General features: G+C 47.6%; 1 protein-coding gene, 1 long non-coding RNA gene and 1 other non-coding gene across 3 annotated transcripts; 2 read left to right on the forward strand and 1 right to left on the reverse strand.

The window, feature by feature from the left end:
• Window positions 1-418: 418 nt before the first annotated feature.
• LOC146697809 (uncharacterized) lies at window positions 419-24,438 on the reverse strand. The gene is made up of 2 exons (XR_014923430.1): window positions 23,957-24,438; window positions 419-1,460 (listed from the first exon to the last, which is right to left on the reverse strand). It is a non-coding gene; the product is annotated as an uncharacterized LOC146697809 (long non-coding RNA).
• LOC146697810 (uncharacterized) lies at window positions 2,961-20,270 on the forward strand. The gene is made up of 18 exons (XM_085476567.1): window positions 2,961-3,066; window positions 5,533-5,666; window positions 5,763-5,851; window positions 11,448-11,570; window positions 11,645-11,800; window positions 12,183-12,265; window positions 13,760-13,976; window positions 16,019-16,180; window positions 16,403-16,570; window positions 16,943-17,034; window positions 17,545-17,674; window positions 18,049-18,113; window positions 18,193-18,333; window positions 18,462-18,525; window positions 18,709-18,876; window positions 19,005-19,099; window positions 19,175-19,290; window positions 20,131-20,270. Exons 2-18 carry the CDS (start codon window positions 5,561-5,563, stop codon window positions 20,196-20,198), a joined length of 2,043 nt encoding a protein of 680 aa, XP_085332693.1. The 5' UTR covers window positions 2,961-3,066; window positions 5,533-5,560; the 3' UTR covers window positions 20,199-20,270.
• On the forward strand, window positions 13,030-13,111 carry trnas-gcu (transfer RNA serine (anticodon GCU)). Its single transcript has one exon. It is a non-coding gene; the product is annotated as a tRNA-Ser (tRNA).
• Window positions 24,439-25,605: the final 1,167 nt, after the last annotated feature.

Raw genomic sequence — 25,605 nt, forward strand, 5'->3', positions numbered from 1 at the left:
AGTGACCTCTGATTGGTGTAACCGGGTGTCATTACTGCCGACGTGAATTATGACTTTACTGAATTTACGTTTACCCTTAGCCAGCAGTTTTAAATTTCCCTCAATGTCGCCTGCTCTGGCCCCTGGAAGACAATTGACTATGGTTCCAGTTTAATCGGTTTGATGGTTTTTGTTTCCTTTTCAAATGATGTTCAGTCACTGTGATCTAAGAGGTTTGACTCCACCAATGACCATTGATCCTTAAACCAGTTCAATCAATCTGTTTGATCAGCTCTGCTGGAAATCTCACATCACTTATATTCAAACCAACCTGTCTAAAACCATCTCAGGTTTGTCTAAATCATAGCACGCGATGAATCAAAAATCATTTTTCATTGAAATGAATTGAATCTGACCTTGAATACAAGGAATCATAAAGAATTATGAATGTGTGTTTATTCACTGAGACCTTTACATTAGAAAGAGCTGCACCGCCCCACATGCTGCTGAGGATGTTTACTTTACTTTCAATTTTTAAAGACACACACAGGTCCATAGCAAATAAAATATATACATGCATAATACATGAGGAAGAAAAGAAAATTTAAAAAAATCCCACAGTGTGACACAATAACATAAAGGCTAGGAGGCCAGTGGCTCCATAACTTGAATAAAACCAAACTGAAGTTAGTGCAGAGAGGTTTCTGGAGTCCTTTACCCCACACATACAACTGTGCCTCGGCGTGACAGGGAGCCACTCCAACACTAACAAACATTTGCACTGCTCCACCTCGGCAACTTGAGCATCAACCTCATTCCATCATTATACACACTGCAGTGAGTTTCTGCATGCTGCTTTCTCTGCAGCTCTTCCACAGATGAGCAGTGTACACTGGATTTGAAGAGTCCACACCTCCAAAAAAAAACCCAGAATCCCTCGAAAATAGAAATTAAAGATCCAAACATGGAAAATAAAACTTTTTTCGACCTTTCACTGTCCCATGTTTGGTCCAAACGGTCAGTCTCAGAGCCCGTCTGATGCTTGTGGGGCTGCAGTCGGCACCAGTAGTGCCCTTAATTTGGGTCGAGGATCATCCAGTGTGTTGACGGACAGCCAATTGAGCAAAGGTGTTTCCTTTGTTTTCTCCTTTAGGAGATGAGACACTGGAGTGTCCTATGATGGAAAGGAGCTGATCATAACCCCACAGCTGAACTCTGAGCAGCTTTGAAACTTTGATCAGGTCAGCACATAGCCTGTGAGGGGCTGTGTGCTGACCTGCTGCTCTCTGGCAGGTAGCTCCATGCCCTCCTGGGTTTTAATTGCACCTTAGAACACACATACATCAACACTACAATGAGCGGGCGGAGGCAGGTTTTGGAGTCTTCTCTCACCCCCGTTATCTGCGACCTGCTGGAGCGGGGGGGCTGGGAGGAGGAGTTGGCCGTCCGATTGGGGTCTGGAGTGTGGGGCCTCCCTGCTGCTGCGGAGTAAAGAAAAGAGAATTTGATCATTAACTTGATCATGTTTGTTAATTTAACATTAACAAACAATTAACAGCAGCCTTCTAAACGTGCTTTATACTGTAAGGTAAAGACCCTGTAATCATACAGAGGAACCCAAACAATCACATCTAAGCGAGCACTTGGAGACAGTGGGAAAGAAAAACTCCCTTTTAACAGGAACCTCTGCACCTGCCCCAGCCTTGCCGATGCTCCTCACCACATCTCTAACTCATTTCTGTTGGTCGTATCCTCAATCTCTGTTTTTCTGTCTCCACCCACCGCTCGGGTGGGGGCGAGAACGCAGCCTGACCGGTGAGCTGACAGCTTCTGGTCACTTCTGGCTCTGAAAGCCAGCATGTTGGCAAAAACTCTAAAGATTCAGAACTCTCAGAAGCCAGTGAGTGAAGTCTGGCTGGTTTCCAGTGACGGTCACTCGTTTCACTCTGATGATGGACACAGAGGTGACTACCCCCCTAGTTCTTCTTTGAAACAGCCTGTCTGCAGGTGTCCTGCTCCTGTCTGCAGACCCAGGAGGGCTCAGACCTCATTTACATGGGGTTACCACGCCCCCTGCAGGAGGACAGCAGAGCACAGGTCAGCATGCAGCTGTCAGCTCAGACAGTGATGATGCATTACCCTAGCTGATCTCATGATATCAGTGATACGAGTAGAGCAGTCAGCTGGTGTCACGGCTCCAGCAGACCTCAGTGTGTTTGCTTCGGGATGCTGAGTGCTGTGTGTGGAGTAGAGCTCGAGCTGAATTCTGTTTCCCAGCACGCTCCTGCAGCCAGAGCTCCCCTGAGGCCTTCACCTCCTCCTGGGCCTCGTGCTCCTCAGGGTGAGCTCCATCTCCAGAGCTGCTGGTAGCCTTCATGTTTCTGCCAACATGTTGGTGTGTGTGGCTCAGAGCACAGGGGAGGTCTTTGGATAACGACAGAGACTCACCAGGAGTATTAGCACTGACCTGAGATCAAAACGTTAGCAGAAACCCTGCTCCTGAGCGTGCCCCTGTTATCATCATGAGTAGAGCACATGAGCAGAGGAGACCCTTCCCCTAAAGGAAGGGCCTCCTCCTGCAGGACTCTTCTGGGGAGGAGGAGCTCCTCTAACAGCCTGTGAGCAGCAGCAGCACTCAGATCTTTAACCCTCTCTGCTCCGTGAGCTCAGCAGTGACAGCCGCTGATATTTTTTTATTAAATGTTCTTTAAGGTGGAATTCAGTTTGAGTTTACTAACTTTATAAAGTTACACGGAGGTTTTATTCATGTGTTTATTTATGCATCTTGTACAGACTCAGAGCTGCAGGTCGCCGTCTCTTTAAAAAGCCCCTCCCCCTCAGGGGTTTCATCTCAGGGGTGGGGCTCACTGAGCTTTTCCTGGTCCCTGTTGGACAGAGGTGGACTGTGATTGGCTGGGAGGAAGATTTCCTGTGTTGATTCAAAGAGGAGGAGAGGAAGAGGAGTTTGTAACGGAGGAAACAGGAGCAGATATGGTTACTGTGAAGTGACAGAGACGAAGAGGAGAAGCAGGAGGAAGAGGAGGTCAGCAGCTCCCGTGGAGGACAGACCAGACTGATCAGAGAGCAGTAAGTACAACAACAACTCGTCCTTATACTCAGAACAGGGTATCTGTGATGTCCCATGATGCACTGCAGAGGAAACAAACCGGTGTTTCTGACTCACAGAAACATCTGTGGACAGAAGACAAAGATTTCACCACGTCTGAATCCTTCAGAGCTCCCAGACTTCCTTGGATCAGAGGCATGACTGATGTTACTGTCGTCACCACACAGCGTCCTGTGAAGCTTCCTATCTAAGTCTGAGCCCAGGACTACACCTGGTGCTCAGTTTCAGCAGGTTTTACTCTGAGCTTCATTCACCTCAATGCTTCTGAAGCAAACACAGATGTATTGGGGGACACCTGCACTTCAGACACTTTAACATGCAGAGGAATTGAGCTACCAACCTTCTCAATAGTAGACAGCCTGCTTTACCTCCACAGGAAACTCATACTTGGTATTAAATATGTGTGGAACAAACTGAAGACTGTCAGCTTCTTTTCTTCCCCCACATGAGGAAACTCTGAGGAGGGCGTGTCAGGCAGGACAGGGTGGGGAGGAGGAGGTGCGGGGTCGAAGCAGAGCTGCAGGGGAGTTAGCTCATCCTCCACAGGATGTCCTCCACAGAGCCGCGACAGCAGATCATATAAATATTATTGACCATTCGAGTTTGACTTTGTAAAACTAAAGCTAACGTGGATCCGTCTGTTTGATCAAACTTTATGTCCACGCTTCCTTTCTCTCTCTCTGGATAGCACAGAAGACTTGTTATTGACAGCTGTAGGTGATCATGTGGTCTCGGTTCTCCTAGACTGAACTTGGACACGGTGGATACAGTATTTTACTATCTCACTTGGAACACTGTGCAGTGGTCTAGGTCTTTCCTGGCAGCTTAGTCTCATGTGGGGCACCTCAGGGATCAATACTTGGACCTCTGCTTTTGTCCCTTGGCTTTGCTCTATCTTTAGAAGGCACAAAATTATTTTCCATTTATATACAGATGATGCAAAGGTTTATATGCACCTCAAAAAGAAAAATGACTATTCCAGGTGCAAAATAACTGTCTTGAGAAAGTGAAAGCTTGGTTGTCTCTTCATTATAAAACTTTTCACAAAAACAGAGGTTTGTTCTTTAGGGCCGGGTGTCACTGGTCGGTCCTTTCCTGTGGACCCTCTGGCACTGTACGGAAAGCTCGCTGTCACCAATTTGGGTTTTAGATGGACAGTGTTTAACCTCCTAAGACCCGAACTCTTCCACAGCATGCATTTTTAATTTCTCTTTGATATTTGGGCTGATTGGGATCTTTTTTTTTTTTACCTAATTTTTGTTTCTAAGAAAAACGAGAGCCACATATGAGGATATTCGTTTAAAATTTCGATAGAACAGTAGCAGCATAATGTCCTCGTCAGTGGATATCAGGCCCTTGTAGAGCAAAATTGAGTATTTTGGTCTAAATGACCCAAAATGTGATGTCCACGGTGTGGACGCAGGTCCTAGGAGGTTAAGGTTTGACAGTCAGGTGAGAGGAGCAGCTTTTTTCAGCTCGCCAAAATAAAACCCATGTTGTCAAAGGAGGTTTTTAGAACGGTACTCCATGCTTTTATTACAACTCGGCTGGATTATTGTAACTCGTTGTATTTTGATGTTAGTCCGTCATCCTTGTCACGTCTTCAGCTGGTATAAAATGCAGCCGCACGGCTTTTAACTGGTATGTGGAGAGGTGAGCATATTACTCCTGTTTTATCCTCAATACACTGGCTGTCTGTGCATTTTAGAGTTCATTTTAAAATTCTTTTAAAATTTGTTTTTAAACCCTTAAAAGTCTCCCCCACACCGCCTCTCTGAGCTGCTGCACCTGCACACCCCCTCTGAGTCTCTTAGATCAGCTGACCAGATGTTGTCGGACGTGCCGAGGACACATCGGAGGCTTTTGCAGTTGTGGCTCCCAAATTGTGGAATGCACTGACTACAGATTAGAAAGGCCTCCTCACTCCATGTTTTTAAATCTGGTCTGAAGACCCACCTGCACGCTTTGGCTTTTAACCCAGCACAGAAATGTTCATTTTATTTGGGTTTTATTGTTTTTCTGATGTCGGTGCTCTACAGTGTTAATGTTATTGTATTTTTATTTTTAGTGTTTATATTTTTTCTTATTCTATGTTCAGCACTTTGGTTAGTGATAGCTGTTTTTAAAGTGCTTTATAAATAAAGTCAGCTTGGCTAAAAGTTTTATTTTGAAGCAATTATTTTTTTAAGGTCAATATATTTGTCCTGGATCTTTTATTGTGAAAATTAGACATGGTCGTGATCAACAGTTTTTTATTTTGAAACTTTCACGTTTTAATACAGATTCAGTGATAATCAGAGTCAGGTGACATCACACACCTGTGTGTGTGTGTGTGTGTGTGTGTGTGTGTGTGTGTGTGTGTGTGTGTGTGTGTGTGTGTGTGGTGCAAATCAACATCCTGATTGGCTGCCATCTTTCCCTCTCAGGCCCATGTGACCACTGAGCTGTTGCAGGATGAGCAGGATGCAGAGTGAGCTTGAGGGTCGCCTTGACAACCTGCTGTCACGCATCGCCGCAGAGACACAGGAGATCAAAGAGCTGGAGCAGCAGCTGACCGACGGTGAGGAGAAATCAGACCAATGAGAGAGCGGCACTCTGACTGGAGCCCTCTGATTGGTATCCGGTTAATAAATGGACCCCGGATTCTCGTCCTCAGGTCAGATTCTGGCTAACGAGGCCCTGCAGAGGGAGCTGGAGGAGGTGATCTCTGGACTTCAGGAGTACCTGCGAGGACTCAGGGAGCAGGTACAAACACACCTGATGAACCGGGGAAACGCCGTGATTATTGTCTATCGCTGGCATCATCCTAGTAATGATAATGTTTGTGTTCGGGACTTCGGAGCGAGAGAGCTCCAGTCCGTAGGTGGCGCTCTCCACCTTGTCCAGAATGGGCGGGGCTCTGTTTTTCCTTTGGAAGGTTTGATGGAAGGGCTCGAGTTGCTGATGCAGCGCCACTTGTAGATTTTTTTACAGGATTGTATTGTAGTGAAATATCTTGCTGTGAGCATCACTTCACAGCACCACAAGCCACTTTACGGTACTCCAAAAAGTTGATTCTGTTTATCTTGAAGTAGCGTTTTCAGTGGGAGAAATCACCTGGATGAGTGACGAAACGTTACTCCCACTGAAAACGCTACATCCAGATGAACAGAATCAACTTTTAGTTACCTGGATACTGAGGATGCATCAAGACATTTTAACCCACTTTAGCAAGGACTGCCTAATGCTTGTACGTCAGCATGAGCAAACAGCGGATGGCGGATTACAGGAACCACCTGAGATTCAGCCTCAGATGCCGACAGAACAGGATTACTCCTAAAAGTCTGCAAATGAGCTCTTCAGTTAAAGGCTTCCGGGCTACAAAAATCCTCCAGAAGGCACAGCATCAGCTGCTTAATGAACAGGCGAGGCAAACAAATTTTACCATCAACGTGCTAAAATCTCAAGAGGAGCGTATCTGACCGAGACTGACAATGCTTCTAGATGAGAATACTCTTAACTTCTTTGACTCTTTGACTTCACTGAGAAGGTTCGTCTAGCACAGCACAAGAAGTCTAAGACCAGGCAACAAATGAAGTTTGACTTACTTGTTGTACGTCGGAAACCACCGCAAAATACAGAGAGTGTCCTCAGCGGCCAGAAGAGAGAAGGATGCGACACCGAGGATGTGGACAAGTGGGTGAAGAATTTGTCTGACAGACAGATCACCCAAACAGAGAAAATCATCCTTGCTAAAGGGCTGAATTTTGCTGTCACACCGAGACAAATCCCGCCAGTGGAACCGATCACAGCCACAGAAACAACAATTTGAAACAACAATATTGCAGAAATGGAAGCAGACCAACTACGGACGAAAGTTTCGGCCTGTCTCAGCAATGCAAAGCCCCCAGCATCCAACATCACCATGGAGGAGAGCAAGGCACTCACATCACTTAGTGATGACAACAACATTATCATCTTTCCGGCAGACAAGGGTAGGTGCACAGTATTGCTAAACCAGAAAGACTATCATGAGAAGATTTTGTCACTACTCAGGGATGAAAATACTTATGAACCCCTGAAACGAGACCCAGGAAGTAGCTACAGGAAGAGGGTGATAGACTGTCTGAAGCAGTTAGAACAAGACAAGGCTATCGACCAGACATCATACCACAGGCTACACCCAGGGGAAGCTACACCAAGCCAGTATGGTTTACCGAAGATACACAAACAGGGTGCACCTTTAAGACCGACTGTCTGCATGATCAACTAGGTCACCTATAACATCTCCAAGCTTCTGGCTTCGATCCTCAACCCGTTGGTAGGCAGCTCTGAACACCACATCCAGAACACCCTGGATTTCGTTGAGAAGGTGAGAGATGTCATCATGGAGGCAGATGAAACCATGGTCTCGTACGACATTACATCTCTCTTCACCATCCCAGTCACGGAAGCGTTGGAGATAGTTCGTAAGAGATTACAGGATGACCCCAACTTCAGCAACAGGACTGCTCTCAGCATCGACCAAGTGTGTTTGAACTGTGTCTTCATTCCACCTGTTTCACATACAAGGGTCAGTACTACCCACATAGCACACAGGTCTGGCACAGATCTGGTGTCAAGCCGGCACTGCTGGCTGACTTCTGGCATTGTAAGTGGTATGTCATCCAGATATGGGCCAGGCCTGGCATAGATGGCACTGTTTATGTGATGGCATGCCACATCTGGCCTGTTTGTGGTTTGGTTTATGTGGCCCAGGCCCATAGAAAACAGGTCTAGCCTGGATCCGGCATCAAGCTGGCACTTCTGACTGACTGGTGTTATGGCAGGGTGTATGTCAACCAGATGTGGGCCAGGTCTGGCAATGATGGCACTATTTATGTTCCTGTTTTTCTATTTTAGTTAGAAGATCCAAATGCCATGTTGCAATACTATACTTCTATGGTAGCCAACATTTCAAATGCAGGTTTGACTGGTTTGTGAGTGTAAACTTTATCCAAAACCTAGTGACGGTTTACTCATGTTTACCACTGAGTGGCTTTTGCTCTGGAGGTAGAGCAAGTCACCTACTGATCGGAAGATTAGTGGTTCAATCCCTGGCTCTTCCAGTGAAGAGTGTGAATGTGTATGAATGTAATTAGAAAGCATTCAGTTTAGAGAAAGTGTGTAAATGTGGCATGTTGTATAGAGCACTTTGAGTAATCTGGGAGAGTAGAAAAGTGCATATAAAAATCAGTCCATTCAGTTTCTGAACAGAGTTTCGTCATGTTACTTTTGCACTATTATGTTCGGGCACATGTTGTTATTACATGGCTTGATTAAGGTACACATTAGGCTGACATCTGGGGCCAGAGCTGAAACTGTTCTGGGCCAGCACAGGGCCAGCAGTGTGTCTGCAACTGGCCTGTGGCTGCAAACAACTTACACATCTGGTTTTCCAGAGGTGACCCACACATGGGCCAGCACGAGGCCAGTTGCAGACACACTGGTGGTCCTGTGCTGGCCCATGTGTGGGCCACCTCTGGCAAACCTGATCTGGGCCACCAAAGGGCTGTCATTCTTTGCGGTATGTGGGCCATGTGTAAGCACATTGTGTGGGCCAGATCCGGGCTATACCAATTTTGCTATGTGGGTACAGACAGAAACATGGGTGTGCCATGGGTTCCCCAGTATCACCCATTGTGGCCAATTTGTGCATGGAAGAAGTGGAAGATCTTAATGACCTTGTAGTACCATAACCTTGTAGTACCATATCACCCTATTAGAGCACTTTGCTCTCGCACTGCAGGGTTACTTGTTGTTCCTAGAGTATTTAAAAGTAGAATGGGAGGCAGAGCCTTCAGTTTTCAGGCCCCTTTTTGGTGGAACCAGCTTCCAGTTTGGATTCAGGAGACAGACACTATCTCTACTTTCAAGATCAGGCTTCAAACTTTCCTTTTTGCTAAAGCATATAGTTAGGGCTGGACCAGGTGACCCTGAATCCTCCCTTAGTTATGCTGCAATAGACGTAGGCTGCCGGGGATTCCCATGATGCATTGAGCTTTTCCTTTCCAGTCACCTTTCTCACTCACTATGTGTTAATAGACCTCTCTGCATTGAATCATATCTGTTATTAACCTCTGTCTCTCTTCCACAGCATGTCTTCATCCTGTCTTCCTTCTCTCACCCCAACCAATCACAGCAGATGGCCCCGCCCCTCCCTGAGCCTGGTTTCTTCCTGTTAAAAGGGAGTTTTTCCTTCCGACTGTCGCCAAAGTGCTTGCTTATAACGGGTCATATGATTGTTGGGTTTTTCTCTGTATCTATTATTTTAGGGTCTACTGTACAATATAAAGCGCCTTGAGGCGACTGTTGTTGTGATTTGGCGCTGCATAAATAAAATTGAATTGAATTGAAAACAGGGCTTTACTATCCTACCCTGGAACACCACCAATTCATTGGTTCAGGTATGTGGATGACACCTGGGTGAAAATCAAATCTCAGGACGCACCACATTTCACAGATGACATTAACTCGGTGGACCGACACATCAAATTCACCAGGGAGGATATGAACAGTGGCAGGTTAGCCTTCTTAGACTGTGAGATTTCCATCAGTAATGGGGGACATCTAAAAGCTGACATGTAAACCTACACATACAGATCAGTATTTAAGGTTTGACTCTCATCATCCACCGGAGCACAAACTGGGTGTCATCAGAACGCTACAACACAGAGCGAACACCATCCCCACTGACACAGCAGCCAGGGAGGCAGAAGAACATCAAGAAGGCCCTGAGTAAATGTGGTTATCCCAGCTGGACTTTTGTCAAAGCTGGAAAGGCTCCTAAAGAAAGCTCCAGTAGATCCAGGAGAGAAGGACAACCGCTGTCCAGCCGAAAACCTGTAGTGATCCCGTACGTGTCAGGAGTATCGGAGCAACTGAGATGCATTTTTTCTAAACACCGGGTCTCTGTGGCTTTTAAACCCCAAAACACGCTGCGCCAAAAACTGGTCCAGGATCGGGTCCCCGACACAAACAGAGTAACAGTGTACGCTGTTAAGTGCAGGAGGATTGGCAGGATTTATACATCGGGGAAACCAAACAACCTCTGGCTACAACACAGAAGAGCCACCTCGTCAGGCCAGGACTCTGCAGTCTATTTACACCTACAGGCCAGTGGACACTCTTTCAGTGATGAGGATGTTCACATCCTGGACAGGGAGGAACGCTGGTTTGAGGGCGGAGTCTTTCCCTTTCATTTATGTGAAAGGCCCCCTCCTCTGAATCGAGGAGGGGGCCTAAGGGTACATCTGTCACCATCTTACAATGCTGTGATTGCAGCCATTCCCCAACTGTCTGTGAAAGGTACTCATGGCCATTGATCAGTGGTTGCTGATCAATGGTCATGAGAATTTGCATAATCATGATGAATGAACTGACCTCCCAGCCCATTGTTCCTTCAGTGGGTTTCAGTCATTATGCAAATGTCCTGTTTATAAGATTGAAAACTGCAGTCAGCTGAGACAGAAAAAGTCACCTGGATGATGACAAAACGTTTCTCCCACAAAACGCTACGTCCAGATGAACAGAATCAACTTTTGGATTTTATTTACTTACCTGGATGATTGAGAATGCATCAAAACACTTTACGGTACCTTCCACTTTGATTTGGGGTGTGAGGCAAGCAGCTGCCCCCTGGTAGCATCACCTGCAGCCATCACAACCTCCTGATGTCTGTCTGATGAGCGCCATCGAAGGATGGCATCCTGTCCTAACCAACCAATCAGCACACATTGGCAGAACGCTAATACAAAATGGTCCACTGCGTCCGTTCACAGAGGACAGTGTCAGAGCCCCCTGCTGTGCCGCCGATCCATATGCTTACTTAATGGTCGATGGCCCAGCTGCACCCACAGCACGCCCTCTGCTGGCTTATTCACCCAAGAGCTGCGATGAATAAAAGCATGCTCACGAGGAAGCGAGGCTGACGCCGTCACGTGGCTCACTGGTTTCTGAAGCCCTCAGGTTAACGTTTCCTCCAGTGCCATCTTGGTTGCAAACTAGCAGATGTGATGTGGAGGGGCGGATCTGACTAAAAAGACGAGTAACTAGAAGTCATTAGCCAATCAGCATGCAGATTGAAGTCACATGATCAAAATGTAAAGATTGAATTTGACTTTGTATCAAACTGTTGGCAGAGGTCAGAGTTCAGAAGGCTGGTTTCTCATACTTCTATAGAACAGGAAGTGTCGCCATCTGGTGGCCATCAGAGATAACGCAGGTTTTCCACCCTGGCTTCATTTTTACCTCCTGCGGTCATGAACATGTGCAGTCTAACTACTGATGAATCTGGTAAATGAAGAGTGTGTGTGTGTTTCAGGCTCATTGCTCTCAGCAGCAGGTACACACTCTGCAGGCTGAAAATCTGAGTCTGCAGCTCCACCTGGAGGAAGCTCAGAGGCACTGCACACAGCTGGAGGACTTGGCCAGGTCTCACACACAGGTGAGTGTGTTATTTTGCAGGTGTCACTGTTTAACACGCCCACCTGACTGCCTGAGGGTCTGTCTGTGTTTCAGAGCATGTCTGTCCAGCAGGGGGAGCTGTTTGCACTCAGGATGGAGGTGCAGGCTCTCAGGGAGAGACAAGTGCAAAGCAACAGACACCAGGCACAGCTGGAGGTGGAGCTTCAGCAACTGAGGGAGGAGCTAAGCCAGAAGGTGCCGCTGGGACAGGTACGTGAATGTCTGCAGGTCACTCAGAGCAGAGCAGCAGGATTTCAGCCTAAACAGCCTCTGAGTCATGTGACCTGTGATCACGTCTTCATTAAATCAGCCCAGAGCTCAGGTGTGTTTCATACATGCTTTTACAGACAGGTGAGCCTGCACGCTTCATCAGGTAACCTCCCCAACAAGACCACAACATCAGCCTGAGTCTGACAATTGAACACAAACAAGCATACACTCACACACACACTCACACACACACAGTCTTGTCTTGTCTCCAGTCCTGCTCTGATGTAACTGGACGTGGGCTCGTATTGATCAGATATTGGTAATACTGATGATGCCCACACATCAGACACAGAGGTGAAGCAGGGCTCTCGTCTGTCTGCAGGAAGACGTCCACAGACTTCCGGCTCAGCTCTCAGGTCCAGCGGAGGAGCGGCAGGAAGATGAATCCCGGTCTGAGGCGAGCAGGTCGGTGTTTCTTCCTGCTTTGTCACCGTGGTCATGTGACCTGCTCACACCGCAGTGAGCTAACAGCATCATCCATGCCTCGCTGTGAGGACCGCTGCGACCTATTTCTACACAACGTTGTTTTCATCAGCATCAGCTTTACGAATACATTTGTACCTCAAAAAGTTTGATTACAATGGCTTTGTGGGGCTGCAGTCTGAGACTAGAGATGTGGACCCAAAACGATGCATCCCTGTGCTTGCTACAAACAGCCCGGCTTCAGGCAAGCTCGAGGCCCAGGCAGGATCCAGGCCTTGAGGCTGAAACCCGAAGTTGAGCAGAACAAAGAAGTGGACACAACCCCAGGAGCGCAGAAAGGCAAGAATTGGGGGAGATAAAGAAGAGAAGATGGAGGATGACGAGGTGTTGAAAGACTGTCAGCAGGCTGCAGACACACTGATGTCTTTATGCTGAACTCCTTAAAACTTAACCAAGTCGACGAGAATGGGATTTGAATCGACGACGATGGGCTTAGCAGTCCATCGCCTTAACCACTTGGCCACATCGTCCCTGCACAAGCGTGTCTCTGTGGAGGACAGCATGACTTCATGAAGACATAATGAGTCCATCTGCTGGATTGACCTCTCCAGCTGATCCTCGAGCATCAAACACGATGTCTGCAGTTCAGATTTGGACGTCAGCCTCACGTCACGTGTCTCAGACAGTGCTCTGAGCTGTTTCATACTCACAGTACGCTGAGCATGTGCGCGATCAGGCTTCACACAGACGAGGTGGCCGAGTGGTTAAGGTGATGGACTGCTAATCCATTGTGCTCTGCATGCGTGGGTTCGAATCCCATCCTCGTCGGCTTGAGTGAGTTTTATGGAGTTCAGCATGGAGACATCAGCGTGTCTGCATCCTGCTGAGGAAAACAACGTTGTGCAGAAATAAGTCATAAAGAAAGGACGTCGGAGAAGGAAATAAAAAATTAAATCAAGTCAGAAATATAAAAATAAACTCTGGAATAAAAACAACAATAGAGTCTTCAGTCCTGATTTTTGTGTCTTTTGATCATCGCAGTGAGGCGTGGATGATGCTGTCAGCTCACCGCGACATGAGAGTGAGCGGGTCACATGACCACGGTGAGACAGGAGGAAGAAAGGGGCGTGGTTAACAGCAACTCATTCAACTTTGGGGGATTTTTCTTACCTGGATGATCGACGATGCATCCAGAAATAGTAATAAATCATAAATAATTCTCTAATGACATTTAAGAAGCCATGTAGTTAACTATAAAGTGAATAAATGATGTCTAAATAAAACTACAAAAAGAGTTCATATAAATACAAACTTCCATGTGTTGTGATTGTGAAATAAAAGCTGGAATAAATCTAAAGATGTGAGCGTGTTTTCATTCTCAGCTCACAGTTCTGATCCAAATCCAGCCCACCTCGGCTGTTCGTGTGCTTTTCATATGAATTCCTCTAGCTGACCTCTGACTTCTCGTCCCGTCAGGCCGAACCTCACACTGCCCAGATGCTGGCATCAGCGCTCTGGGACCATCCAGCAGACCAGGACCACCATGGCTCACAAGCACAGCCAGGAACACATGAGCAGACCGCAGGCCCGGCTGGAAGCCCGGCTGGACCGGGACCAGGTGGAGCCCTTTGAGGAGCCAGAGGAGGAGGTGCAGAGGAGTCAGAGCAGGCACAGACTCCTGCAGAACAGTCTGGTGGGTATCACAAAAACAGCTCCTTCCAACATCAAGACATCAGCTGACGACTCTCACGTTTATTGTTTTGGCGGGGGGGGGGGGCATGGATGTTTGTGTCTGTGTGTGCCTGTATGTCTGTGTCTATATGTCAGGTTGGGTGTCAGGCGCCACCTCTCTGGGGACACCTCAGGCCCTCCAAGGTTTGGAGGCCTATCTCCCCCCACCACCACTTCCCCTGCCGGTGGCGGACTCCCTCAGACATCGGTGCGTTGGTGGTTCTTTGTGTCTGGGGATGGGCGTCACACACCGGCTCACTCCTTGGCGGCCGCTTATCGGGGCCTGGAGCCTGGGGCTCGGTCACTCAGGCACGGCTGGCTGCCGGCGGAGCTCACGGGCGCGTCACTGCAACTCCCCCTGGCTTCTGCTCCGCGGCTGCTGAGTGAGCCCTCATCTGGGACTCTCCTCAGCTCTTTCTGGGACAGTGGTGCAGCTGCCCCTCTGTTGGTCTTCCTTGGTCTCTTGTGTTCTGGGGGCCTCTGGATGTCTGGAGTTTTGATCTCCTCCATACCTGCTTCATGCCCTGGAGGACGGGGCTGTGGCCCCCCCACACCCTCTAGCAGATCATTACATGAAGGAACCTTTTAAAAACAAGCGCGTCCATGCTCACAGGTGTACACACGGGTGATCACACCCACAAACTACACCCTTTTTGGCTCCTACCTCAAAGCACACTGTGTTCTGTTGATCTTATGTGCTGCACAATAATGTTTAACATTTAGTATTTACTGTCATATTCCCATATATCATTGTGATGTTGTTTATTCTATTACTCTTGTTCTCTTCTGCTTGTTTTCTTTTTTCTTTCTCAGCAGGGGATCCAGGTGATCCATATTTGTATCTTTTGGCTGTTTGTTTTGTTGTTTTTTGTTTTTTGCCCTTTATCCCCGTCCCTCTTCTCCGCTGTTTTACTTTCTCCCCAGTCATGTCTGTCCCGTGTGTAGCAAGTGAAAATAAAAGAAAATAAACAATAAAAGTAAAGGTGAATCAAATAGACCATTACGGCAAGGCTGGGATGGTCCAGTTGGTAAAGAGCACAATGGATTAGCAGTCAATCGCCTTAACCTCTCGGCCACCTGGTACAGGGACTCTGGCTTCACCTCATGCTGAGTCTGAGCTCTGATGGCAGTGTGCTCGATGCCCGCCTGCTCCGGCAGACTGGAGATATCCTGTCCAGCTGCAGAGCTTTCCTCAAGGAGCCGTTGGAGTCTCAGAGGGCAGTCGGGTTCAGCAGCACCGTGAGTCGAATGTGTGCAGCTGTTTACTGCCCATCCAAACCTGCCGTGTCCTCCAAACCCGAGAGTCTCGAGTCCACGACACTGCAGAGCTGCAAGAGTGCGAGTTTCCTGTGATCTTCTGCAGCTGCAGCACAAACTTCATCACTGTTTCAACAACAAGGCTGCAGCGTGAAATATAAGACATGTAGAGTCCATCTATCACCCACCGGCTCGCTCATGCTGAGAGAGAGCACTGCAACATCTGTGCTAACAGCCCGCAGGCTCAGCACTCGGTCAGCAGCCCATCTCAGCCCGCCTTGCGGCATGGAGGAGGTGGCTGAGAGCTGAAGCCAATGAACCGCCAGTCCTTTGTGCTCTGCACACGTGGGTTTGACTCCCATCCTTGTCAGGGTGGTTCAGAGTTACGAGCTTCAGGATGTCCTGACTCCCGAGTGATGCTGGCTTTGTTAGAGCAGACAACAGTTAGCTTGCAGTTGTCTGATCTGTTTCCTCCTTGAACGTCTTGACGCAGAGTTTTTATTTATGGCGTCCTTCGTCATAACCAGGTTATTTTTTTCATTTCTGCAGATGATGAAAGACTTTTATTTTGAAATCCACCTTTGTCTGTAAATGAGTTTCCACTCGGTCTGTTTGAGGTCATCATCAGGATGATCTTTGGATGAGCTTTATTTAAACTGCTGCAGGTGAACAAACACATGACCCTAAAACAAAATTGCGTCAGACGATCTCTAATCTCATTCTGACACTTCCTGTTCTGTGCCCCAGCTGCGCTCACAGAGCGACGCCCACCAGAGGAGCCTCGGCCACCTCAACAGGAAGTTACGGCAGCTCAGCAGGTCCACGCACAACATCGACCAGCTGACTGTGGAACAGCTGAAATTCACCATCGAACTGCTGAGAGCGCTGAACCAGCTGCTGCACACACAGGTGCGCGCACACATACACACACACTTTTATATGTGATGCAACTAACAAACCTCCAGGGGGTGCTGTTTTTACACGACAGTCCGGCTGTCGTCAGGTTTTCTCACCTTCTGTTTGGTTTTGTTTCATCTTTTGAGGTTTTTACGCCGTTTTTAGACTCTGAGATTTTCCGTGAATACCTTTAATCGCTTAGAAGGAGGCCTGCTGTGTTTGACTTCCTCTCAGGAATCTGTGGACGGAGACGCTCACTGGGACCAAGACCTGCGATCCCCCAAGGCCGAGCCATCTGAGGCTCGCAGGCTAAAGCTGGACCGGGTGAGAAGCAGGACTGGAACCAGGACTGGGACCGGTGCTGAGGATGGGGGACGGTGGTTTGTGCATGCTGCACTCAGTGTGAGTCTTCCTGCACAGTGCTACTCATCACATCACAGATCACTGTGAACTAAACAAAGAGCTCTGCGGGGAAGACGACAGTAAGGACGTGTGAGGTGGTGATAGGCGTGCAGTGTAGACCGCTTCCTGTCTGATTCGCTGTCAGTGCTGAAACGTTTGAGCTGGTGTGCAATCAGAAGGTTACATATGGGTGACAGCTTGTGCTGAAGTGCACTGTCGCCCTCTTTAGGTTGGAGGGTGTAAATGAATCCACAGAATCGCTTCAGTCTGATGACGTGTTTGAAATCATCAAAATAAATTTAAATGTAGCTCAGCTGCTTCAAACCTCACGCCGGTCTGATACTGAACTGATAACAGTGTGTGTGTCTGCAGGGAGGCAGGTGTGTGTGTGACCACAGTGAAGCAGAGAAGAAGAGGCTACAACTGGAAACCAGAGAGCTGCGACACACACTGAGACAGCACAGGTAACACACACAGACATGGATACACACTGCTCTGGGATCAGGGTTTAGGATCAACGCTGAGAGGAGCTGAAGCCCCGACAGCAGAAAGGACGATCCAGCAGATGGACTCATTATGTCTACATGAAGTCCTGCTGTGTCCTCCACAGGGACACGCTCATGCAGGGACGAGGTGGCCGAGTGGTTAAGGCGATGGCCTGCTAATCGTGGGTTTGAATCTTATCCTCATCGGCTTGGTGGAGTTTTAAAAAGTTCAAAGTGTTGGGCTCAGAAATGAATCCTGGACCTCAGGAAGATGTCAGTGATGAAACAGTTAAAGATGTGAACATCAAAATTATTAACGAATAAATACAGAGAAATCAGGATGTTCACCTCTGCTGAGGCTTCTGATTTTTACAGGCTGTTACCAAAACTCATTCAGGTTATTTGATGTGCATGTGTGTGTGTGTGTGTGTGTGTGTGCGTGTGTGTGTGCGTGTGTGTGCGTGTGTGTGTGCCTGTGTGCGTGTGCAGGAGTGTCATGAAGCTGTGTGATGAGGTGGAGTGTGTGGAGAAAACTCTGCTGAAGAGACGAGCGGAGCTGCGAGAGGCCGACAGGAAACTGCTGGAGGCTCAGAGCTGCATACACACCAGCAGAGTCCAGGTATACACACACACACACACACACACACACACACACGGTGGTGTGTTATACTCTGGCGAACCCACAATATTACAGAAAAGCTCAACAATCACACGATTCACTGTGAGCAGCACTTGGTGACTGTGGGGAGGACGAACTCCTTTTAACAGGAGGAAACGTCCAGCAGATCCAGGCTCAGCGTCTCGTCACCCTGAGACTGAATCTTTTTACATCAGTTTTATTGACAAAACTATTCATTAATAATTTTATGGTCAATCACCAAAACGACTAAAAAGAGAGAAAAACATGAGCTTGGATCAGTTTCTTTAATAACTGATGACGCGCTCGCCGCTCTAACCTCGACCCTTCCCGCTCCGTCCTCGTGTGTCCTCCAGGCCAGCGAAGCTCAGCGAGACGCCGCTGCGCTGCGGCTCAGAGGGGAGGACAAACAGCGTGCCAGGTAAAGTGTCCTGGCTCCAACCATGACCTCAGAGATCAGGGTGGATATTTTCATCATCGCCACCATCTTCATCACACAGGGAGTTGCGGGAAGAGGTGGAGCAGCTGAGGAGGAAGAGGGAGGAGGAAGAGCAGATGCTCAGGCAGGTGGAGGAGGAGCTGAGGAGCAGAGAGGAGGAGCTCCAACAGCTCGACAGGGAAATACAAACAGCCAGAGACACGTAAGGAGGCTTTTACTGTGAAGGAGACAGGAAGTTTTTACTGTGAAGAGGTGGCTGTTGTATTTTGTCAGGTGTCTCCATATAAACTTCAGCTGTGTGTGTGTGTGTGTGTGTGTGTGTGTGTGCAGACTCGCTGACCTGCTGTCTGACTGTGTGGAGGCTCAGGGGCATCTGGACTCTCTCAGCACTCAGGTGAGGTCACACCTGTACCTGTCCCAGAGCTTGGACCCCGTCCTGATGGAGATGGGCCGGCGCGGCTGACGGAGGATCCCGGGTTATAACAGAAAAACAGTTGCTCTGCTTTATTTTAAATATTTGTGCTTTTTGTTTTGAGATCAGGAAGTGAGTGACCATGTGACTCTTTAAACCAATCAGCTGAAGAGGGACGAGGTGGAGGGAGCGAGGGATGAGCAGCACGAGCTGGAGGGCGTGGTGGACAGGAAGAGGGAGGAGCTTGCCGAGCTGATGCAGAAAGTGGAGTCCCGCAGGAGAGAGGCCGAGTCGTGTCTCCGAGAGAAAAGCCGGCAGCAAACAGAGCTGCAGGTCAGGGAGCACCATAGTGTGCTGATGTGTGAGGAGGAAGAGGAGCTGATACCTCACACTGGGTCAGCTGACCCTGAACAGGTCAGACGATGGGTGGATGCTCATGATGGTCTATGGTTTATGTGCAGGAGGTGCAGGAGGAGCTAAGCAGGAGGAGGGAAGAGAGGAGGAGCCTGCAAGAGCAATGTAAACACCTGGAGGCCAGGCGGAAGCACGCTGACAGGTACTCTGAGTGCTCGGAGACATGTGATTGGTAGAAACACGTTAAACCGTGTGTGTGTGTGTGTGTGTGTGCCAGGTGTCTGTCGGCGGTGCAGGTGGAGCTCGCTAAACAGAAGGAGAAACACAGCCACAACCAACTCCTTCAACAGGAAGTGATGAGGGAAACAACAGCCAATCAGCACCACCTAAACAGTATGAGCTCATCCTGTCAACCTATCTCTAATAATCAGCTATGTACCACAGGCCTTCAAGCTGGCTGTAGTTAAACCTTTACTCAAAAAGCATCTCTAGACCCAGCAGTCTTAGCTAATTACAGGCCAATCTCCAACCTTCCTTTATATCAAACATCCTTGAAAGAGTAGTTGTCAAACAGCTAACAGATCATCTGCAGAGGTTTATTTGAAGAGTTTCAGTCAGGTTTCAGAGCTCATCACAGCACAGAAACAGCTTTAGTGAAGGTTACAAATGATCTTCTTATGGCCTCTGACAGTGGACTCATCTCTGTGCTTGTCCTGCTAGACCTCAGTGCAGCGTTCGATACTGTCGACCATAATATCCTATTAGAGCGATTAGAACATGCTGTAGGTATTACAGGTACTGCACTGCAGTGGTTTGTATCATATCTATCTAATAGACTCCAGTTTGTGCATGTAAATGGAGAGTCCTCTTCACACACTGAGGTTAATTATGGAGTTCCACAGGGTTCAGTGCTAGGACCAATTCTGTTTACATTATACATGCTTCCCTTAGGCAGCATCATTAGAAGACATAGCATACATTTACACTGCTATGCAGATGACACCCAGCTCTATCTGTCCATGAAGCCAGATAACACACACCAATGAGTTAAACTGCAGGAATGTCTTAAAGACATAAAGACCTGGATGGCCGCTAACTTTCTGCTTCTTCATTCAGATCGAACTTGCAAATGGCTGCCGTCGCTCAGTGTCCTCCTCAACTCTGCGTTTTTCTTATGCTAGTTATGTTATTTCTTAGTTTATTTTCAACCTGTGATGCTTTTATCACCTACAGCAGACAAACTCTCCTGGACATTTGGCAAAACTCGCAATCCGGACCTTCACAAACCAACTTTTTTGTGAATGGTGGTGACTCACCTTGGCTACCTGGGAAGAAGAAACTCTGGAGAAAAAGGGGAAAAAGAGCCGGGATTCTGGTCAGGCTGAGGAAAAGACAACATTGCACCCTGCTTCCCAGCATTCTTCTAGCTAAGGTCCAGTCCTTGGAAAACAAACTGGATGAACTAAGGGCCAGGATAACTTTCCAAAGGGACAGTAAGAACTGCAACGTCTGAGGAGCTCTCCATTCACCACCAGGACAGAACAAAGGACTCGGGTAAATGTAGGGGAGGTGGTGTGTGCGTAATGACCAACAAACGGTGGTGCACTGATGTACAGATAGTTTCGTCGCGGTGCTCTCCTGATTTTGAACACCTTATGATCAGATGCAGACCCTTTTATCTGCCCAGGGAGTTTACAGCAGTATTCTGTACCGCTGTTTACATTCCCCCCCCACGCTGAAACCACACGGGCACTGGACGAACTGTTTGACATTATCGACCGGCAGGAAATGCTACACCCGGAGGCTGCTTTTATCGTGGCTGGTGACTTTAATAAAGCCAACATGAAGAAAGTTCTGCCTAAGTTTTACCAGCACGTAAACTTTCCAACGTGTGGTGATAACATCTTAGACCATGTTTACGCTCCATACGCACATGCCTGCAAAGCCCGCCCCCGACCGGCCTTCGGCAAATCAGATCACTCCTCAGTTCTGCTGTTGCCAGCCTATAGGCAGAAGCTGAAAAGCGACCAGCCCATGACGCGTAACGGACTTTATTCATAAATGCATCAATGACGCCGTACCGCGGGCTGTTGTACAAACTTACCCCAACCAAAAGCCGTGGGTTAACGGAGAGGTCCTTGCAGCGCTCAGAGGACTGCAGGCTTTAAATCCGGAGACCCAGGTGAATACAAAACATCCCGGTATGCACTCAGGAAAGCAATAAAGACGGCCAAGGGACAGTACAAAGGAAAGGTGGAACTCTGCTACGGCTACTCCAACATCAGGAGCATGTGGAGCGGTCTGAAGACCATCACAGACTACAAGGGAAACAGCGGCAGAGTGAGGGAGGCAACGGCTTCTCCACCTGATGATCTCAACACCTTCTATGCACGCTTTGATGAACATATATCTCAGGAGTTTTTGCTGGAAGAGGAGAGCTGCCTTCTTCAGATATCTCAGGCAGTCGTGTGTAAATACTTCAGGAAAGTAAACACTCAGAAAGCTCCTGGACCAGACAACACTCCAGGTCATGTTTTCAAAGCCCACGAGCTGGCAGATGTCTTCACAGACATTTTTATCCTTTCCCTGCTCCAGTCTGCTGTCCCAAATGTTTTAAGAGGACCACCATCATCCCTGTCCCTAAGAAAACTAATGTGAGCTGCCTAAATGACTGTCGCCCAGTAGCACTCACCTCCATTGCCAAGAAGTGCTTTGAGCGCATAGTCAAAGCTCACATTACATCTTTAATCCCTGCTTCACTTGATGCGCTCCAGTTTGCCTACAGGCCCAACAGATCTACAGATGATGCAATAGCAGTAGCACTTCACGCTGCCCTCTCTCACCTGGACCAGAAAAACACATATGTGCGGATGCTGTTCATAGACTATAGCTCCGCCTTCAACACCATCATACCACCCAGACTCGTTATGAAACTCCGTGACCTGAACTTTAGTTCCTCCCTGTGCAGCTGGATCCTGGACTTCCTGACAGACATCACCTCATCCACACTCACACTCAGCACAGGTGCCCCCCAGGGATGTGTGCTCAGCCCCCTGCTTACACCCTGTTCACCCACGACTGTACAGCAACACACAGCTCCAACACCATCATCAAATTTGCAGACAACACCACCATCATCGGCTGCATTTCTGATGGAGATGAGATGGCATACAGGGCAGAGGTGAGAGCCCTGACATCACGGTGCCGCGACAACAACCTGCTGCTTAACGTCAGCAAAACCAAGGAGCTCTGTGTGGATTACAGGAGACTGCAGAGAGGAGGCCACACCCCCATCCACATCGAAGGAGCAGAGGTGGAGAGAGTCAGGCGCTTCAGATTCCTGGGCATCAACATCACCGAGGATCTGAGCTGGTCACACCATGTTGGTGTGATCACAAAAGCAGCAAGATAGCGGCTCTTCCTCCTGCAGCGCCTGAGAAGATTCAGCATGAACCTCAGAATACTTACAAACTTCTATCGATGCCCCATTGAAAGTATTCTGACTGGCTGCATCACCACCTGGTACAGCAGCTGTAATGCTCTGGACTGCAAAGCTCTGCAGAGGGCGGTGAGATCAGTGCATCACCAGGACTGAACTGGCAGCCATGCAGGATCTCTGCAGACAGCACTGCATGAGGAAGACACAGCGGATCCTCTCTGATCCCAGCCACAGACTTTTCACACTCCTGCTGTCCGGCAGGCGGTTCAGGAGCATCCAGACCCGCACTACCAGACACGGACAGTTTTTACCCACAAACCATCAGACCTTTGAACTGCTGACATCCCATACACACCACTACACACTGTACACTGTCACTTCAACAAATGCTACTTAAATTGCACAACTTTGTACAACCTGAGATACTCTTGCACAAGCTTGTAAATACCAACTAAATTCTCTAATATTTAATACTTTTTAATACGTCTTCTTTTTATTGTTATTATTATTATTTTATTACTACCACTGCTATTTTCTGTTATTTTCTTCTCAATATAACTGCACACTCTCTATATGCTCATGTAAAGCTGAGGAGCACGAGCCAAAGAATTTCATTATGGATAAATGTGGCTACACTGTTTATGACAATAAAACTTGAAACTGAGGTTATTGTACTCGGCCCTGAAAAGCTTAGAAATATGGTATCTAAGCAGATTCTTACTCTGGATGGCATTACCTTGGCCTCCAGTAACACTGTGAGAAACCTTGGAGTCATTTTTGACCAGGACATGTCCTTCAACGCACATATTAAACAAATATGTAAGACTGCTTTCTTCCATTTGTGCAACATCTCTAAAGTTAGAAATATCCTGTCTCAGAGTGACGCTGAAAAACTAGTTCATGCATTTATTACTTCCAGGCTGGACGACTGTAATTCATTATTATCAGGATGTCCTAAAAACTCCCTGAAAAGCCTTCAGCTGATCCAAAATGCTGCAGCAAGAGTCCTGACAGGGACTAGAAAGAGAGAGCAGATTTCTCCTGTTTTGGCTTCCTGTTAAATCCAGAATTCAAAATCCTGCTCCTCACATACAAGGTCTTAAATAATCAGGCCCCATCTTATCTTAATGACCTTGTAGTACCATATCACCCTATTAGAGTCTAAGTCTAAGTCTAAATCTAAGATGGCGCTGGAGTGACAGCAGCCTTTCCAAGTAGCTCTGCAACACCGCACCTTTTTTGTTAACTTTAACTTTTTTAGACTAGGCTTTTCAAACTTTTTTTCACCTTCCTCTACTTATACCTCTTAGATATAGCGATACAAGATGGATAATGCACTTTTTAAAACTTCTGGAACCAGTTCCTTCATCTATTCGAGAGCGGAGCTGCTGGCACTAAAAACAAAGGGACAGACCGGTGTTCCAGATCTACTGGCGTTTAGATCAACTGGCGTTGGTCGAACAGATGTGTGGCAGTCTTGCGTTTCAGGAGCTGCTACCGACAAACCAGCAAAAAAACGCCAAATGTGTCACCTGTGACACTTGTGAGGTTGTCTCAAACACACTCCGTCAGTCTTGATGCTGTTGAACAACAAAATGTTTAAAAATGTGGCGAGTTTACCTGGTGATATCCTCACGCGCGACGCGATCGCGAAAACAGCAAACAGTTAACACCACGCCGATGTTGTTCACAGGACAGCAAGAGTAAACGATCGGGAGACTCTTGTCGTCGTCATCGTTCCCCTCGCACGGTTTATTTCTCCGAATTCAGCGTTTTTGCTTCACAACTACAGCGAGCAGTTTACTTTGTGCACTAACATGGACTCGAGTCAACCAGCGCCACCTCTGGCCAAGTGCCACAGCCTACAGCCAGATCAGCCTGTGACACACATCTGCACCTGCTGCTATGATCACATTGAGTAGAGGCTGAGTGGCTGCACTTACTTCTATCCCTACTTTTATTTTTTCCATGTCTATTTAAGTGCTATTTATGACAGCATGTTTGCACTGAAGCACCGCAGCAATTTCCTAATGTTGTAAACCTGCTCAACATTTGGCAATAAAACCCTTTCTGATTCTGATTCTGATTCCTTTGTCCCCCTCCCCAGCCTCTCGAGGTTCTGGGGGGAGGCTGTAGTGTTTTATCACAAGCACATCCCTTGTGAAGGTTCTGTTTGATGTTGCTTCCTGCTTTTATGATCCTTTTGGTGAGCAGGAGGTCACACACACACATTCTCACATGTATACAGGTGCTTACACATACACACACATAGTGCCTTGTCTTTGTAACCAAGGGGGTTTTACGGTGGGAGGTGCTTTGGCTGTGATGTGTACTGTAATTGTCACGTCAATAAAAAGTTTACGAGGAAGCTGCTCTTTGAAGGATTTGGGCTAGAGACAGATGATGAGCATTATGCTCCACCGCCTGGTTCTGACCAAACCTCTCCCTCGTTAGCGAGTAAAAACACAGTTGGAGATGTTCTATTATGTCTTGTGTTCTTCATGAGGAATAAGTCTCTAAACTATCGGGGCTTGTGGAAACACAGACCCAACAGAGGTAATTCCACAGGATTCACATCAGGAGGTGAATGAATCTGCATGTGGGCAGAAATAAACCGTCCTAAGAATAAAGAGAGTCGATGTTCAGACCCAGAGTAAAGATGTGAAACATCCCTGTAGTGAGTGGATCCTGAAACATGCCGGCTAAAACAAACAGATCCCATCAGACGGATGACTCTGGCTGCAGGTTCATCTGTAGCATCATCTGAGAATGAAAACCAGCCACGAGAAGAGCTTTGAGCCATGCTGCAGGTCAGGTGAATCAGCACAGATGGAAACATGAAGCTGCCACTCAGTAACATGATCCATTTATCTGCCTGATTCTTCTCTTACTGACCAACTTCTGCTAATGCACCATCGACATTATTCTGTCTGACTGTATCACGACCTGGTACGGCAGCTATAACGCTCTATGGAGGGTGGTCAGATCAGCACAGCGTATCACCAGGTCCGAGCTGTCAGCCATCCAGGACCTCTACAGGCAGCGCTGCAGGAGGACGGCCCAGAGGATCCTCTCTGGTCCCAGCAACACAGCCTCACACTCCTCATGTGGTACAGGAGCGTCCACACCCACAGCAGCAGATTCAGGGACAGTTTCTACTTATAATATAATATAATATAATACAATATAATATAATATAATATAATATAATATAATATAATATAATATAATATAATTCTACTTATAATGTTCTTCCTCTACCCCCCCAT

This window comes from Copadichromis virginalis, linkage group LG12, assembly GCF_057382275.1.
Source record: "Copadichromis virginalis isolate Kocher_CV1m ecotype Utaka linkage group LG12, C_Virginalis_male_GT1.1, whole genome shotgun sequence".
Taxonomy (NCBI): domain Eukaryota; kingdom Metazoa; phylum Chordata; class Actinopteri; order Cichliformes; family Cichlidae; genus Copadichromis; species Copadichromis virginalis.